Here is a 14100-nt window from a genome sequence, read left to right as displayed (position 1 = left end):
CCTCAGCCTTGAGGCGCCTGTCGATCCGCTGCTCTGGCTTCGGGTCCGACGCCTCGGGCTGCTCCGAGAGGGAGGTGCTCCCAGTCCCTCTCGAGCTTGCGCTTTGGGCCGCTGAGTATTCCTGGTATTCCGTCCCCTGGCGCGCACACCCGCCCCCATGAGAGCCGGAGGCACCAGTTCTGCCTGGCCTGCCTCCAGCGCCTCGGGACCGGGTCCACGCGCCGCCGGGCTGGCGCTGACGGGAGCAGTCGGTCTGTTCCTCCCTTCCTGTGGTGCCCAGCGCCAGGCAGTCCACCGGGTCGGGTTAGGGTCCTCTTACGGAGGAGACCCAGCCTCTGACTCGGCTCGGACGCCGAGGCAATGGAGCTCGGGAGGTCGAGGAGCATGACGGCAGCTTCCGCTTTGCTTCGCCTTGGCGGGAGGTCCGCAGAGAATTGCCGAGGGCCTACCCCAGGCCGCGTGCCTGCTGGTAGCGGGACTCGACTGAGTTCCGCTTTGCCTGGCGAGGCGCTTGCCCCTAGGCAACCCTCACAGACGCAGCCCGCGATTCTGCCATCGCTGGTCGCGCTGACGGGTCGATCCCTCTTGTCTGGTACCCGAGTCAGGTTTGACTTACCTGAACTCGCGGCGGGCGCTACCAGCTTGGGGAGGATTCCCTGTTCGCCGTGACCGATCGCTGACGAAAGTGTGTTTTCACTTCCGCCGCCTCTGGGGAGGCTCGCTTCCTCCGAGCAGCCCGCTGCTCGGCAAGGGCCACTCCACCTTTTGCCCTCGCTGGCGCTTCGCGCATCACGCTGCATCGACCTACGAGGAGGTCTACCGAACGCTGGCGCAGCAGGTGCGGGTGGTGGTCCATGAGGCCTACCTCTCCTCGATACAGAGGTCGGCCCTGGAGGCGGAGGGGCATGCTGGCGACGCGGTCGCCGCGATGTCGCTACAATCCGGCCAGCTGTCGGAAGTTCAGGCTCACTCGCCACTCTTTGGCGGTCTGCTGCGCCGACGGTGATGTGCGCAGTCATGGGGATGCGCAGGCTGTGGCTGTCGACGCCCAGGTACTCGCAGCAGCAACACAGCAGACCTTGCTGGCTCTCCCTTTCCGCCTGGGAGCCACCCTCTTTCCCGGGCACAGCAGGTCATACGGGAGGCTGCCGCTGCAGCTACCTCCTTCAAGGATTCTAAGGCCTTGTTGAGCACCCGCTGGGTGTCTCGCCTCCCGCTGCCCCCGCCACCTTCCTCCTCCGCCGGGTGCAGCCTACACCCGAAGTCTGCCGGGCTGGCTTCGCCGCTGGTAGGTAGGGCGGAGGAGTAGGTCCGCCAAGGGTAGGGGCAAGGAGCAGTCCTCGACTAGCTCCCCAGCCTGCTGGCGCTGGAGGTCTGCCCCACCTCCCGCTAACCCAACAGGCTGCCGCCAAGCCGCGGTGTCACACCCAGTCAGCTCCGCTTACTAGGGTCCACGCGACGCCAGCTTCCTACCCCATATCCTAGTGGGAGGTCGCTTCTCTTTCCTGCCGGAATGGGAGAAGGCTACCAACAACGCTTTGGGTGCTGGCCACGGTCAGCATAGGCCATCTCCCACTGTGGAAGCGGCAGGTCCGCCTCGACTTCACCGCATACGACGCACTCTCGTGCCGCCATGCCAAGCCAGGGCGACATATTGCGCCGACGGTTCAGGCTCTGCTGGACAAGTCCGCAATCGAAGCGCATTCCACCGGGAGAGGAACAGGCGGGATTTTACTCCACGCATTTCCTCGCCCGGCGAAAGACGGCGGGTTCCGGCCCGATTCTCAACCTCAAGGGGTTGAATCGCATGCTCGGCACCATCCTTCAAGATGGAGACACTGGCGCCGGTGATCTCATCTGTTCAGCCCGGGCGATTGGCTCACGCCAATCGACCTAAAGGATGCGATTTCAGATACCCATACATCCCTCGCTCAAGCAGTACCTCCGGGTCTCTTACGACGGGATGTATTACCAATTCAGGGTGCTCCCTTCGCATATCGACTGCCCCAAGGGTGTTCACCAAGCTCATGTTAGTCCCAGCTACCCTAGCTCGCCGCAAGGAAGGCGCTTGTTACCCTTACCTAGACGACTGGTTGCTCGAGCACTAACACAGCCAGCGAAGTCAAGATGCTACTCACACAGTGATAGACATTCTAACTCGACTGGGGTGGATCATCAACCTCAAGAAATCCGACCTGGTACCCACCCAGGACTTGGTTTTTCTTGGAGCGATTCCAAACGTAACAAGGATCTCGCTTCCTTGTCGCCTCGACCGGGTCACCAGAGTTCGAGATGGTATCTTCATTCCTCTCCCAGCCCCAGGCACCAGCACGGACTTGGCTCCGCCTACTGGGCCATATGGCGCTTAATTTATCTCTGTAGTGTGGCGGGCGCTGTTGAGGATGCGCCCCATACAGCAAGCTTTGGCTCGGCTGTGGACTCACACGGAGGATCTGGAGCGCAGTCTCACAGTCCCCGAAAGTGGTTGACACCTCACCTTCAGTGGTGGACAAATGTCGGAATCTCACCAGGGGTTCCCTTGGAAATCCCGACGCCAGCTCTCACAGTTCAGACAGATGCGCCCCTCACGGGCTGGGGGCGTTTGGCAGTCTGTCGGCTTCCGACTCTGGTCCGGGCCGGGCTCACCTTCACATCAACGTTGGAGCTGAGAGCTGTGCGGTTGGTATTCGAAAGCGCTTCAGAGAGCATGTCCGCGGGCCAGGTAGTCCGCCTTCAGTTAGACAACCAGACGGCCATGTCGCATATCCTGAAGCAGGGAGGCACGGTGTCCCCAGCGCCCCGGAAGCGTGGACTTTCTCCTCTGGAGCCACCAGTACGCATTGTCAGGTACTCCCTGTTTATCTCCCCGGGCTGGAGAACGGCGCGCAGCAGATGCGCCTCGCCGATCCTGGCCCCGCGACGAAGTGGATGCTCGACAGGCAGATATTCACAGTAATCTCCCAGTTGTACGGTCGCTCGAGGTGGATCTGTTTGCGCCCGGGCGGACGATCAGACACCCGCGTTCTGCTCTCGGATACCGACCAGAGGGCGCTGGCTGCCGACGCCTTCCTGCTGGATTGACGGGCAAAGTGCTCTGGGCGCCCCCGCCGCTACCACTCATTCCCCGCGGTCCTTTCACAGCTGTCCACCCAGCCAGCTCGGCTACTTGTGCTACTGGCACCGCTTTGGCCGCCACAGAGCTGGTTTCCGTAATTCTCAGGTTTCTGGCTCAGCCTCCTGTTCTATTACCTTTGGCGACCGACATTCTCACTCAGAACGGAGCTTCCACCCAAATCCACGGATTCAGTGGGTGGCTTGGCCTCTGTCAGGTCTAACCTCGAGGCACGCTGGAATTCCTGCAGCAGTTGCAGACACAATTCTGGCTTCGAGGCGGATTCGGCAAACGCTCAGTATGAGGATAGGTGGTCCCGCTTATGCGCGCTGGTGTTCAGATAGGGCATTGCAGATCCCTTTTCTGGGCGGATTTAGTCCGAGTATTGGAGTTTTGCAAGCTCGCTTGGAAGAAGGCCTGGCGGCTTCACCATTCGTGGCTACTCCACCGCTATTTCCACTTTTCACACCCCCGTCGATGGTGCTCTTCTGGGGCAGCACCTCTCGCATAGCTTAGCTGGCGCTGAACGGATTCGACCTGCTCTCAGGCTTAACCAGTCCACCTTTGGGATTTGTCGATCGCGGCTCGATTGGCTGTCCGTCCCACTTTCTCACACCTATCGGCTATTTCCATTCAGTTGTTGACCTGGAAAGCTGTGTTTCTGGTGGCGTAACATCTGGTCAAGAGTCGGCGATATACATGCTATGTCGTCCGACCCGGGCGCTGACTGTGTTTCACACGGATCGTGGTCAGCATTCGGCCCCCAGATACTTACCGAATCGGGTCGATCACGCTTCCATGTGACAGCTCCTATCGAACTTCCTACTCTTACCCAGCCTTCCACATCGGGACCACTCCTACGAGCACTCACCCGCTGGATGTCCGTGAAGACGCCAAAGTCTATATCAAACTAACGCAGGGGATCCGTGACGGGTACCCAGCTGTTCTGTTGTTACGGTGGCGGGAAGGCTGGTCTGCCAGCGCAGCAAGCAAACTTTGTCTCGCTGGCTTGTTTCGTATTTGTGCCGCTTTATCAGGCTAAGGGCAAGCCTCCCCTGAGGGGTTGAAGGCTCACTCGGTCAGGCAGTAGCCGCATCAAAGTTTTGCAGCGCACTCCCATTGAAGAGATCTGCTCTGCCGCCATTTGGAGCCGCCAAGCACTTTTATACGCCATTATCAGCTCGATACACATTCACGCAATCGCGGCGAGCTTTGGTCGCATCGCTTTTCCAGTGGACAGTGTCCTGCCACCCTGACCAAGTGAGTCTTGGTTTATTGGTTTGTGTTGACGCTTACTGTACAATGATTCCATTATTGACATGTCTGCTACGAAAGCACTCAGAGAACCTGTACCCCTTCGATTCTCTAAGGAGTTACGATATCGCTAGTGAGTGGTATTTTGTTTTCCCCACGGTGCTCTCACCTAAGAAGCCACTTAGTGGGTCGGATTTCACTGACATTCGCACTACGCAATGTCTCATTATGCTAGAGGTCGCCTTTGAGCACAAATCCTCCCTGTCAGTTCCTCCCATAATGCCTCTCGCGGAAGCTTAAACTGGGTCGAAAGTGACAGGTGAGTGTTATGGCGCCTGTTCAATTTTTTTCCATGATACGATCGCTATATTTTGTGTGTGCTTGGACAGAATTCCTCCTCCCTGGCCTCCGGGTCTTTGGGAGTCTGTGTTTATGCATAATATGTACCCCAAGGACGATCTCTGAAAAGAATTTTCCAAACCTGCAGAGGTTTTCAATTCTTTGAAGAGAGTCGCCCTGGGGTAGGGCCCACCCACCTCCCCGCAATTCTGTTCACTGATGAGAATTCAGCAGAAGGAATGATGATACGGGTCTAGGAGCCTACCCAGTTGGTGCGCATGCTTAAGGGAGGTAACTCCGCGAGGTAGGGTCCGTGATAATAAATAAAAGAGTTTATTTATTGTACAATCTTTTATTCAAAAACATTGATACAACTGTCACAGGACATTTTACAGCCGGAAAATGCATAATATGTACCCCAAGGACGACTCTCTTCAAAGAATTGAAAACCTCTGCAGGTTTGGAAAAATTTCACGATCAGCTCTACCTGCTGCTGTTTGAGCCTGAGATGGCTGAGATGCTATACGTCCTGCTAACTTACAAAAACTACTCTGTCATATACTACGAGAAAATTGTCAAGGTACAAGTTCTGTTAATCATAAAATGCCATTGTATGACTTTTCAGCAAAACGACACATTGACAGTTCATTTTCATGTTTTCAGTACATTTGACGTACAAGCTGGACCTAAGAGTATCTATCGTGACAGACTGAACCTTTCAGTGTCTTGCTGTGTTGAATATTTTTATTTCCTTCAGTGTTGTATAAGTATTTGGACAGATATCAAACTGATATACCCCACTGCTTGTACCCTTAGGAACTTTATCAAGTATCACAGAATCATATCTTCTCTGTAGGTTTTGCACATCCTTCTAAAGTCAGACAGAGTATATGAGAAATCCAAACAGCGGCTTCGTCTGTCTGACTGTGGCCACCTTGGACTGATATCTCTCATGCAGGGCTATGATCTCTCTGTCCCCATGATCAGGAGATTCGTGGAGCAGGTGTCATTTGTCGGTGAGTGTTTCGTCAAAGCTGGTCTTGCAATACTGGATATTAGAGGCTGCTTGTCAATCTTCCTTTTAGGCAAATATTAACTGTATTTAGTTTCTGGAAGAGAATTAGTTTGAAAAAAAAACATGCATGTGGCAAGGGTCAGTTTGCCACATTGTGCGATCTATGGATAGACTAGACTATTCACAGGAAGAAGACCTATGAATATCCTAGAACTGATCTTCAGCAACCCAAATGCATAGATTGATGCTCATGATGTCAATCACTAAATTGTCAGAACAAACAAATTGACTGGCCTGAAGGTGGTGTAATAAAGCATGCACTCACACCTCATGAACATGAGATTGATAAATCATCCCAGTTGTAAAGCGCAGTTGTAACAGCTAAATGCAAAATACATTGCTACCTGATCCTGATAAATAATTCTGTTAATGACAATGAGATGAACTGATCATGCAGATTTGACATTACAGTGGAAGCCCTCTAAACCGGCACTCATTGGGACCGGCACAAAATGCCGGTATAGAGGGCGTGCTGGTTTAGAGAGCAGTTTATCATCATAAATTAGCGTCTACCGGGGACCAAATTCTAGTGCCGATATTGAGAGCATGCCGGATTGGAGGGCTGCTAGTTTAGAGGGTTTCCACTGTACGTTTTGCTTTTTGCCCTATAACACTTAATCACTCCTGTGTGCCATATTTCAGAGACGAGCCAGACTTACAATGCTATCCTGTCCATCCTGACCCTTATCCACAACAGTGGGCTGGACATCAGGCTGGAGGCCAGTAGACAGGTCAGTGGTTGTCACTCTCAACACCTTGCTTTATTAGAGTGGACAAAATGTCGACAATTATAGATGACTACATGAGCATAATATTTCCCTTCACAGATGGGCATGACTGTTCCAAACTGCTAAAGTTTTTAGAAATTTGTTTCCTAACCTCTTAATATTCTTAGCAGCTAAAGGTGATGAAGTCAAAACTGCCTGTGCAGTTAGACTGCATTATCATTTCACTTGAAACGATTCAAACCATACTGCCTGTTAGAATCTGGAAGGTTTCATGTCAACATGGTTTAAATTTTGAGAAATTGATATTCTGAGCAGCAAAATATGATGAAGGCAAAGCTGCTTGTGCAATTAGACTTCATTTCCTGCTGCCTGGGGTGCATTCAAACCGTACTACCTGTTAGAAACTGGAAAGTTTCATGATAACAATTACATACACAAATCAGTCAGTTTCAACAAGACCTGAAAGTATGCTGGTAGGAATGCAAGTCCATATATAATGACATATTTGAAGTAAATAAAATGAAAATCAGCTTTACATTTCAGTGCTGGTACACAAGGCTAATTCTTGAATCTTTGTCATTCCAGCTTCTATCAATTCTTGTGTCAAAGCCTGGGGCAGCTAAGGGATTTGCAAAACAACTGTGTTGGCAGGACACCATTGCTAAACTATTGATTCAGGAGCCATTGACAGGAAACAGTGGGAGCGCCTCACAGATGGTCAACCCTGTTCTCCAGGTGTCTGAGACCAGAGAGGAGGCTCTAGGCGGTGCTGCAAACAGCAACTTCATGAATGGCGACTTAACCCAAAGACGTCGTTCTAGTCAGATTAAGGAGGGTGCCCTTCGACCAGATGCTTTGGACATTTCTAACAACAGTGGATATTCTGAGCAAGGAAGTTCCCGAACCCCAATGACTCCTTTGTTTATCCAATCACAGCGTTTTGACGATTTGAATATGTCCGAGGAGGAAAGGTCAAGGTCAATGAGTCGGAGTTCAAGTACAAGTGTAGAAGATTTAAGTGCTATTGGACAACGTGCAGCAGATTGCAAAGATTCTTTGTCTCAGAGTCAAAGCAGCATGTCTCTTAGTGAGAGTATATCAGACCTCGCAATGGAGCTTGGAAATGATTCTCGGAGAGCATCTGTTGCTCAGGCAGAGAATTTTCAGCGTGCCCTGGATAATCTTGGTATACAGAAGATCTTTGTGCGGGATACAGTGGAGCAGACCGAGGAACTGTGCCAGAACGTACTCATAATCCTGCTCACCGTCATGTGGAAGGGGATCGATGGATCAGACAAAAATGTCTGGAGGGTGAGCCTGGCTTTTTCTTCACTGAAGTAGTGATTAGGTGCAGTGCCCATGTATGTGAATATTTGTTTGAAGTATAGCCTGCTGCAAATCAGGAGGAGCAAGGCAAACATGTTATGGTGTCAGACCAACCCATCATTTGTCAGGATTTCTGACATCATTTAGCATTAACACTTTCACAAAAGTGCATTCAACATGTTTGTGAAAAAATCACTTAATTTAACTTTGACCTATATCTGTTAACGGATAACAATTGAAAGACAAGGAATGTATTTAGTTTTGATGAGTTTTCTTTTCACTTGCTGTGCTGTCATTTTCATCACATCGATGTTGCACTATGAGAACAAATTTGTATTTGTTGGTCAACAGATATAACATTCCAGAGTCAAAGGCCACAATCAGAAGTTGAAACAAGAAACAGTCTGAATGTATATGTATTTGCCTGACATGCCCATTTGTATGAAGGAATACATACTTCATTGAAGTAACTGCAAACCTTTTAAAATATCCATGCTTCAAATGTATTTATGCTGAATCACATATAGAAATGTTAGCATGTATTTATCCCAGGATTAGTCCTGTGCTGTGATGAATGTACATCACATTGTCTGTTTGTAGGATCGGGGTGAGGTGTTTGCCTGTATAGACCACATCTGTGATACTCACATTCTAGTCCGTCCAAAACATGAGCTGAAGAGGCGTCTACTGGAGATGATGCTACACTCATGTACCTCTGACATCAAGGATACGGGTAAGGTATTACACTGTGTTACCTTCCATGTAGGTCTGAAATCAAGGATACGGGTAAGGTATTACACTGTGTTACCTTCCATGTAGGTCTGAAATCAAGGATATGGCTAGGGTATTACACTGTGTTATCCCTTTCCATGATCCCTATTAAATCAAGGATACAGCTAGGGTATTACACTGTGTTATCTCCCATGTCCCGCTGAAATCAAGGATACAGCTAGGGTATTACACTATGTTATCCCATGTCCCGCTGAAATCAAGGATACAGCTAGGGTATTACACTGTGTTATCTCCATGTACTGCTGAAATCAAGGATACAGCTAGGTATTACACTATGTTATCCCATGTGCCGCTGAAATCAAGGATACAGTTAGATATTACACTGTATTATCCCATGTCTGAAATCAAGGATACACTGTGTTATCCAAGGATACAGCTATGGTATTACACTGTGTTATCCCATGTCCCACTGAAATCAAGGATACAGCTATGATATTACACTATGTTATCCCATGTCCCGCTGAAATCAAGGATACAGCTATGATATTACACTATGTTATCCCATGTCCCCTGAAATCAAGGATACAGCTAGGGTATTACACTGTGTTATCCCATGTCCTGCTGAAATCAAGGATACAGTTAGGGTATTACACTATGTTATCCCATGTCCTGCTGAAATCAAGGATACAGCTAGGGTATTACACTGTGTTATCTCCCATGTACTGCTGAAATCAAGGATACAGCTAGGGTATTACACTGTGTTATCTCCCATGTACTGCTGAAATCAAGGATACAGCTAGGGTATTACACTATGTTATCCCATGTTCCGCTGAAATCAAGGATACAGCTAGGGTATTACACTATGTTATCCCATGTCCCGCTGAAATCAAGGATACAGGATACAGCTAGGGTATTACACTATGTTATCCCATGTGTCCGCTGAAATCAAGGATACAGTTAGGGTATTACACTATGTTATCCCATGTCCCGCTGAAATCAAGGATACAGCTATGGTATTACACTATGTTATCCCATGTCCCGCTGAAATCAAGGATACAGCTATGATATTACACTATGTTATCCCATGTCCCGCTGAAATCAAGGATACAGCTAGGGTATTACACTGTGTTATCTCCCATGTCCTGCTGAAATCAAGGATACAGTTAGGGTATTACACTATGTTATCCCATGTCCCGCTGCAATCAAGGATACAGCTAGGGTATTACACTGTGTTATCTCCCATGTACTGCTGAAATCAAGGATACAACTAGGGTATTACACTGTGTTATCTCCCATGTACTGCTGAAATCAAGGATACAGTTAGGGTATTACACTATGTTATCAGCTAGGGTATTACATGTCCCCATGCTGAAATCAAGGATACATCTAGGGTATTACACTGTGTTATCTCCCATGTACTGCTGAAATCAAGGATACAGCTAGGGTATTACACTGTGTTATCTCATGTCCCGCTGAAATCAAGGATACAGCTAGGGTATTACACTGTGTTATCTCCCATGTACTGCTGAAATCAAGGATACAGCTAGGGTATTACACTGTGTTATCTCCCATGTACTGCTGAAATCAAGGATACAGTTAGGGTATTACACTGTGTTATCTCCCATGTCCCGCTGAAATCAAGGATACAGCTAGGGTATTACACTATGTTATCTCATGTCCCGCTGAAATCAAGGATACAACTAGGGTATTACACTGTGTTATCTCCCATGTACTGCTGAAATCAAGGATACAGCTAGGGTATTACACTGTGTTATCTCATGTCCCGCTGAAGTCAAGGATACAGCTAGGGTATTACACTGTGTTATCCCATGTCCTGCTGAAATCAAGGATACAGCTAGGGTATTACACTATGTTATCTCATGTATCAGTATAATGGGAATATAGTAAACACAGACATTATAAGGACTGAATTTAGTAGCTTATGTTTATCTATCACCACAGCAACAGTATTGTTTCATCATGCCCACCAGTTGCCTATCATTAAGAGAGGCACAATTCTTGAACAGTCTTTCATTGATAATATGATATGTTATATATTTCTGTTATGTATAAGAGCTGTTCATACTTTGTATTGTCCAGGTCAACCGATAGCCGTCCACACAGAAAATGCCATTGAGTTGGTGAGGATTGTGCGCAATTTTGTGACTGACGACAGCTGTGATAATGAAGTTAAATACAGTGAGAGGGTGAGTTGTTTAGACGGGTAGAGATTATGCAACTAAATAAACTCCATCTGGTGCACAATCTGGGTAGTATTACAATACTATTGAAAGTCCAGAATCACCCTGATAATGATCAATAGTTTGTCGACTTTCATTACCTGGACTGGAGGCTAGAACTTGTTCAGAGCTGATGTGTTTAGTTATATCAATTTGTCAACAGTATGTGGTGTTTGTAGCTGTTGGAGGAGGTGTGTCTGAATATAATGCTGACAGTATGCTATTAGTGTAGTGTTGACAGTATGCTTTGAGTCCAGTGTTGACAACTTGCAGTTGTCTAGCATTGACAATATAAGTTGTATGCTTCTTTCGAGGGTAATACAGTCTGATGTACGCCTTTTTGTAGCAGTGTTACCCGAGCGGGTAGGGATGACACTGCTACAAAAAGGCGTACATCAGACCGTATTACCTGAGGGAGAAGTTAACAACATATTTATCCTACCGCCATGTTAGATGTACAAATTATCTTTTTATTTTATTTTGAAGATCGATAAGCTTGCTACCGACTATATGACATATAAACAAAATGGTGTCTGCCTCTCAACTGGATTTTTAAAATCAGTGAAACATATTCTGGCCAGCTTAAAACTGCTATAAAAATGGTAAATTATGTTTAAGTTGAGTCTGCAAACGATTCATTGTATAAAATAGTTTCAATAAAGCAGTGAAAGGTGGTAAAATAAATGTGTACATATTGAACTCAAAAACAGCTAATTGAACGGTTTTCAAACTCCATGCACTGCATGCGTCATATTATGACGTTATATGATTGTTAGCGATGCAGCTTCTCGGCCAGAGAGTTTGGCCGTTACAGTGGCAGTGGGTAATATTTTTTGCAGTGGGTGATATCATTTGCACGGAAACTTGTTAAAGCGTTATTGACCAATGAAATAAAAGCTTTTCACGTGAAGGTAAGATAATTTGTTATGTATCCCATGCTGACATTATGTTGTGTATATTCTGTGTTTCAGCTCCTGGAGGATGTGATGTCACTCCTGGACACCCTGGGTGTATGGGAGGTGGAGACCGGCCTGGGCTGGAAGGAGATGGTTCATCTGGGTCTCAGCATACTTCTGGCTTTTGCCAAGCACCCTAACCTGGATGTGAGTAGACCCTGTACTAGGCAGAACTACACTTACCACACAACCATTGTCAACACGTATTTTTCAGTTGAGAACTTTCAGTTGACTTTGCACATTATGCTCGGGACATGGTGGCCCACTCATCTAAGTCACTGCGGTTAGATGTAAATAGTTTCTTCCTTCAGGCATACAAGAGACCTATGATTGTATAACTGATTCCCAGATTTGCCTTGTCATGTTTCTTGTTTGTCAGCATTTGCTTGTTTCACCGTGCAGTCTAAAATCTGCATTGCTTAGGCTTTTTTCATATTCTTTCTGATATGAAGTAAACAATTCCAGATGCCTAGGAATGTATTTGTGATTTGAAATAATAAGGGTTCCCCCTGAAACAATTCAGTTGCCAGCAAAAATTGTTTGACACAAGGAATACCAAGAGAGTAGTTATGTCTCCCCCCCCGAAGGGTCGGGAGACATATTGTTTTTGGTTGAGTTTCCATGGGCGTCAGCATTCCCACTGTTTCCAGAACATAACGCTAAAACTACTTAAACAATCTTCACCAAATTTAGTGTACTGCCTCTCCATTTCATATAGATGTGCCTTTTGGGGTTTGAGTTTTTTTCAATTTTATCTATATTCTGTTTTCATGGCAACAATTTGGACTTTTGTCTTTTTGAAGGGTAAAATTTGTTTCCGGAGCAAAATTCTGAAACTAATTGACCCACCTTCATCAAATTTGCTATGTTGCCCCTCCATATCACGTAGATATGCCTTTAAGGGGTTTGAGTGGTTTTTTTTCAATTTTATTTTTTTCTGTTTTCATGGCAACAATTTGGACTTGGTCTTTTTGAAGGTAGAGATTTTGAAATTGAAGGAATCAAATGAATTGCTTGAGGTCTCAACATTGAATTGGGGAAAGGGGGAGACATCTGTTTTTACGAGAAAAAACACTTTCTAGTTTCAGCAAGGTAGTTGATACTATGGTTTGCTCTGTATTCAAGATTCAACTCAGAAATGGATGGATTTTGATTGGACTAAATCGTTTGGAATGAAGTTATTTTATTCTTCTAATCTTCAGAGCAAAGTTGTAAGTCTGTAACAGGTATATGCAGCTTGAATTTCATGACATGTACTTCTTCCCACTGTAGATGTGTGCAGTGGCCACAGCTAGACTTCATGCTTTGGTGCAGACCAAGCTCATCAGCAGCTCAGCTGAGGCCTCTTATATCATTGGCACTTTGAACTCTATCATCATCGGAGCTGTGGATGGTAGGTTTTTTCTTTCTTCATTTCCACTTCTTTTTTTTTCTACAGACAGTGATATTTGTTAATGAGCAGAAGCTTACAAAGCTTTGAAAGAAATATCTGTATATTGTCATTACACATTTATGTCATTTGGCACACAAAAATTAGAAGACTAAACTGAAGTTACCTAATGTTTCTCAAATGGTAGTCATCAAGCAATATCTCAAGCTGTGGTTATAAACGATATCTAAACCCGAAGTCTTGAAGAAATATCTCAGACCTTTCTTATGAAGCACCTTGGTCTTGAATGACTCAAATCTAGATTATGAAGCAGTATCTCAAACTTGGGTCCTCAGGAACTCCAATCATTACTGGATTCCTAAAGATAACTTAAGAAACGTTTTTACATGAGTCTGACAAAATATGAAATCTTTTCAATGTGAAAATGGTATCTGTTTCCTGTACTTCGACCTCTGCATCACATTCATGTTTCGTGTGTTTAGAGAACACAGACAACTACTCGTTCCTAGTGCCGGTACTGAAGGCCCTTGTGGACAAGGCCCACACACTCCTGAATATTGAAGTGAACCTCCCCAACCTGCCTCAGACCACCATGAGTCCCACCTTCTTTGACGACTTCCGTTCCTACTGCCACACCGAGGAGTGGAAGACGTTTGTCACAAACTATGTGAGTTGTGGTAAACAGTGCATCATTCTCCATAAGAAGACCAATGTTTAGTGGTTTAATGGATGCAGCTGCATTAAATCATGCGAAAGTTCCACAAAGAAATTTGCTGTGCGAATGGGCCTTGAAATCTAACCTCTACCTGTTTGAATGCTGGTTTTCTTAGCTTTCAGTCAAGATATTTAGATCGTGCTGAAGGAAAAGAAACAGTAAAAGATCTTCGAGATAATGTCCCCAGTTTATTGCTACATTCACTAAAGATGCCTGGATTGATTTCTTGTTTG

The 14100-nt window shown here is 46.6% G+C and overlaps 1 protein-coding gene across 1 annotated transcript in view; it reads left to right on the top strand.

The window, feature by feature from the left end:
* The window catches only part of LOC124271452 (neurobeachin-like protein 1), a 74692-nt gene that overhangs the window by 33256 nt on the left and 27336 nt on the right, over positions 1-14100 (top strand). The window contains 9 exon segments of the mRNA XM_046706612.1: positions 5164-5285; positions 5562-5721; positions 6423-6511; positions 7094-7819; positions 8435-8567; positions 10667-10773; positions 11778-11909; positions 13035-13155; positions 13635-13819. Coding sequence (XP_046562568.1) covers positions 5164-5285; positions 5562-5721; positions 6423-6511; positions 7094-7819; positions 8435-8567; positions 10667-10773; positions 11778-11909; positions 13035-13155; positions 13635-13819 — 1775 coding nt within the window.

This window comes from Haliotis rubra, unplaced genomic scaffold, assembly GCF_003918875.1.
Source record: "Haliotis rubra isolate DU_JTF1 unplaced genomic scaffold, ASM391887v1 Scf1026, whole genome shotgun sequence".
NCBI classification, from domain to species: domain Eukaryota; kingdom Metazoa; phylum Mollusca; class Gastropoda; order Lepetellida; family Haliotidae; genus Haliotis; species Haliotis rubra.
Note: the sequence above shows the minus strand (reverse complement) of the source record. Positions and strands in the feature narration are given on the sequence as shown.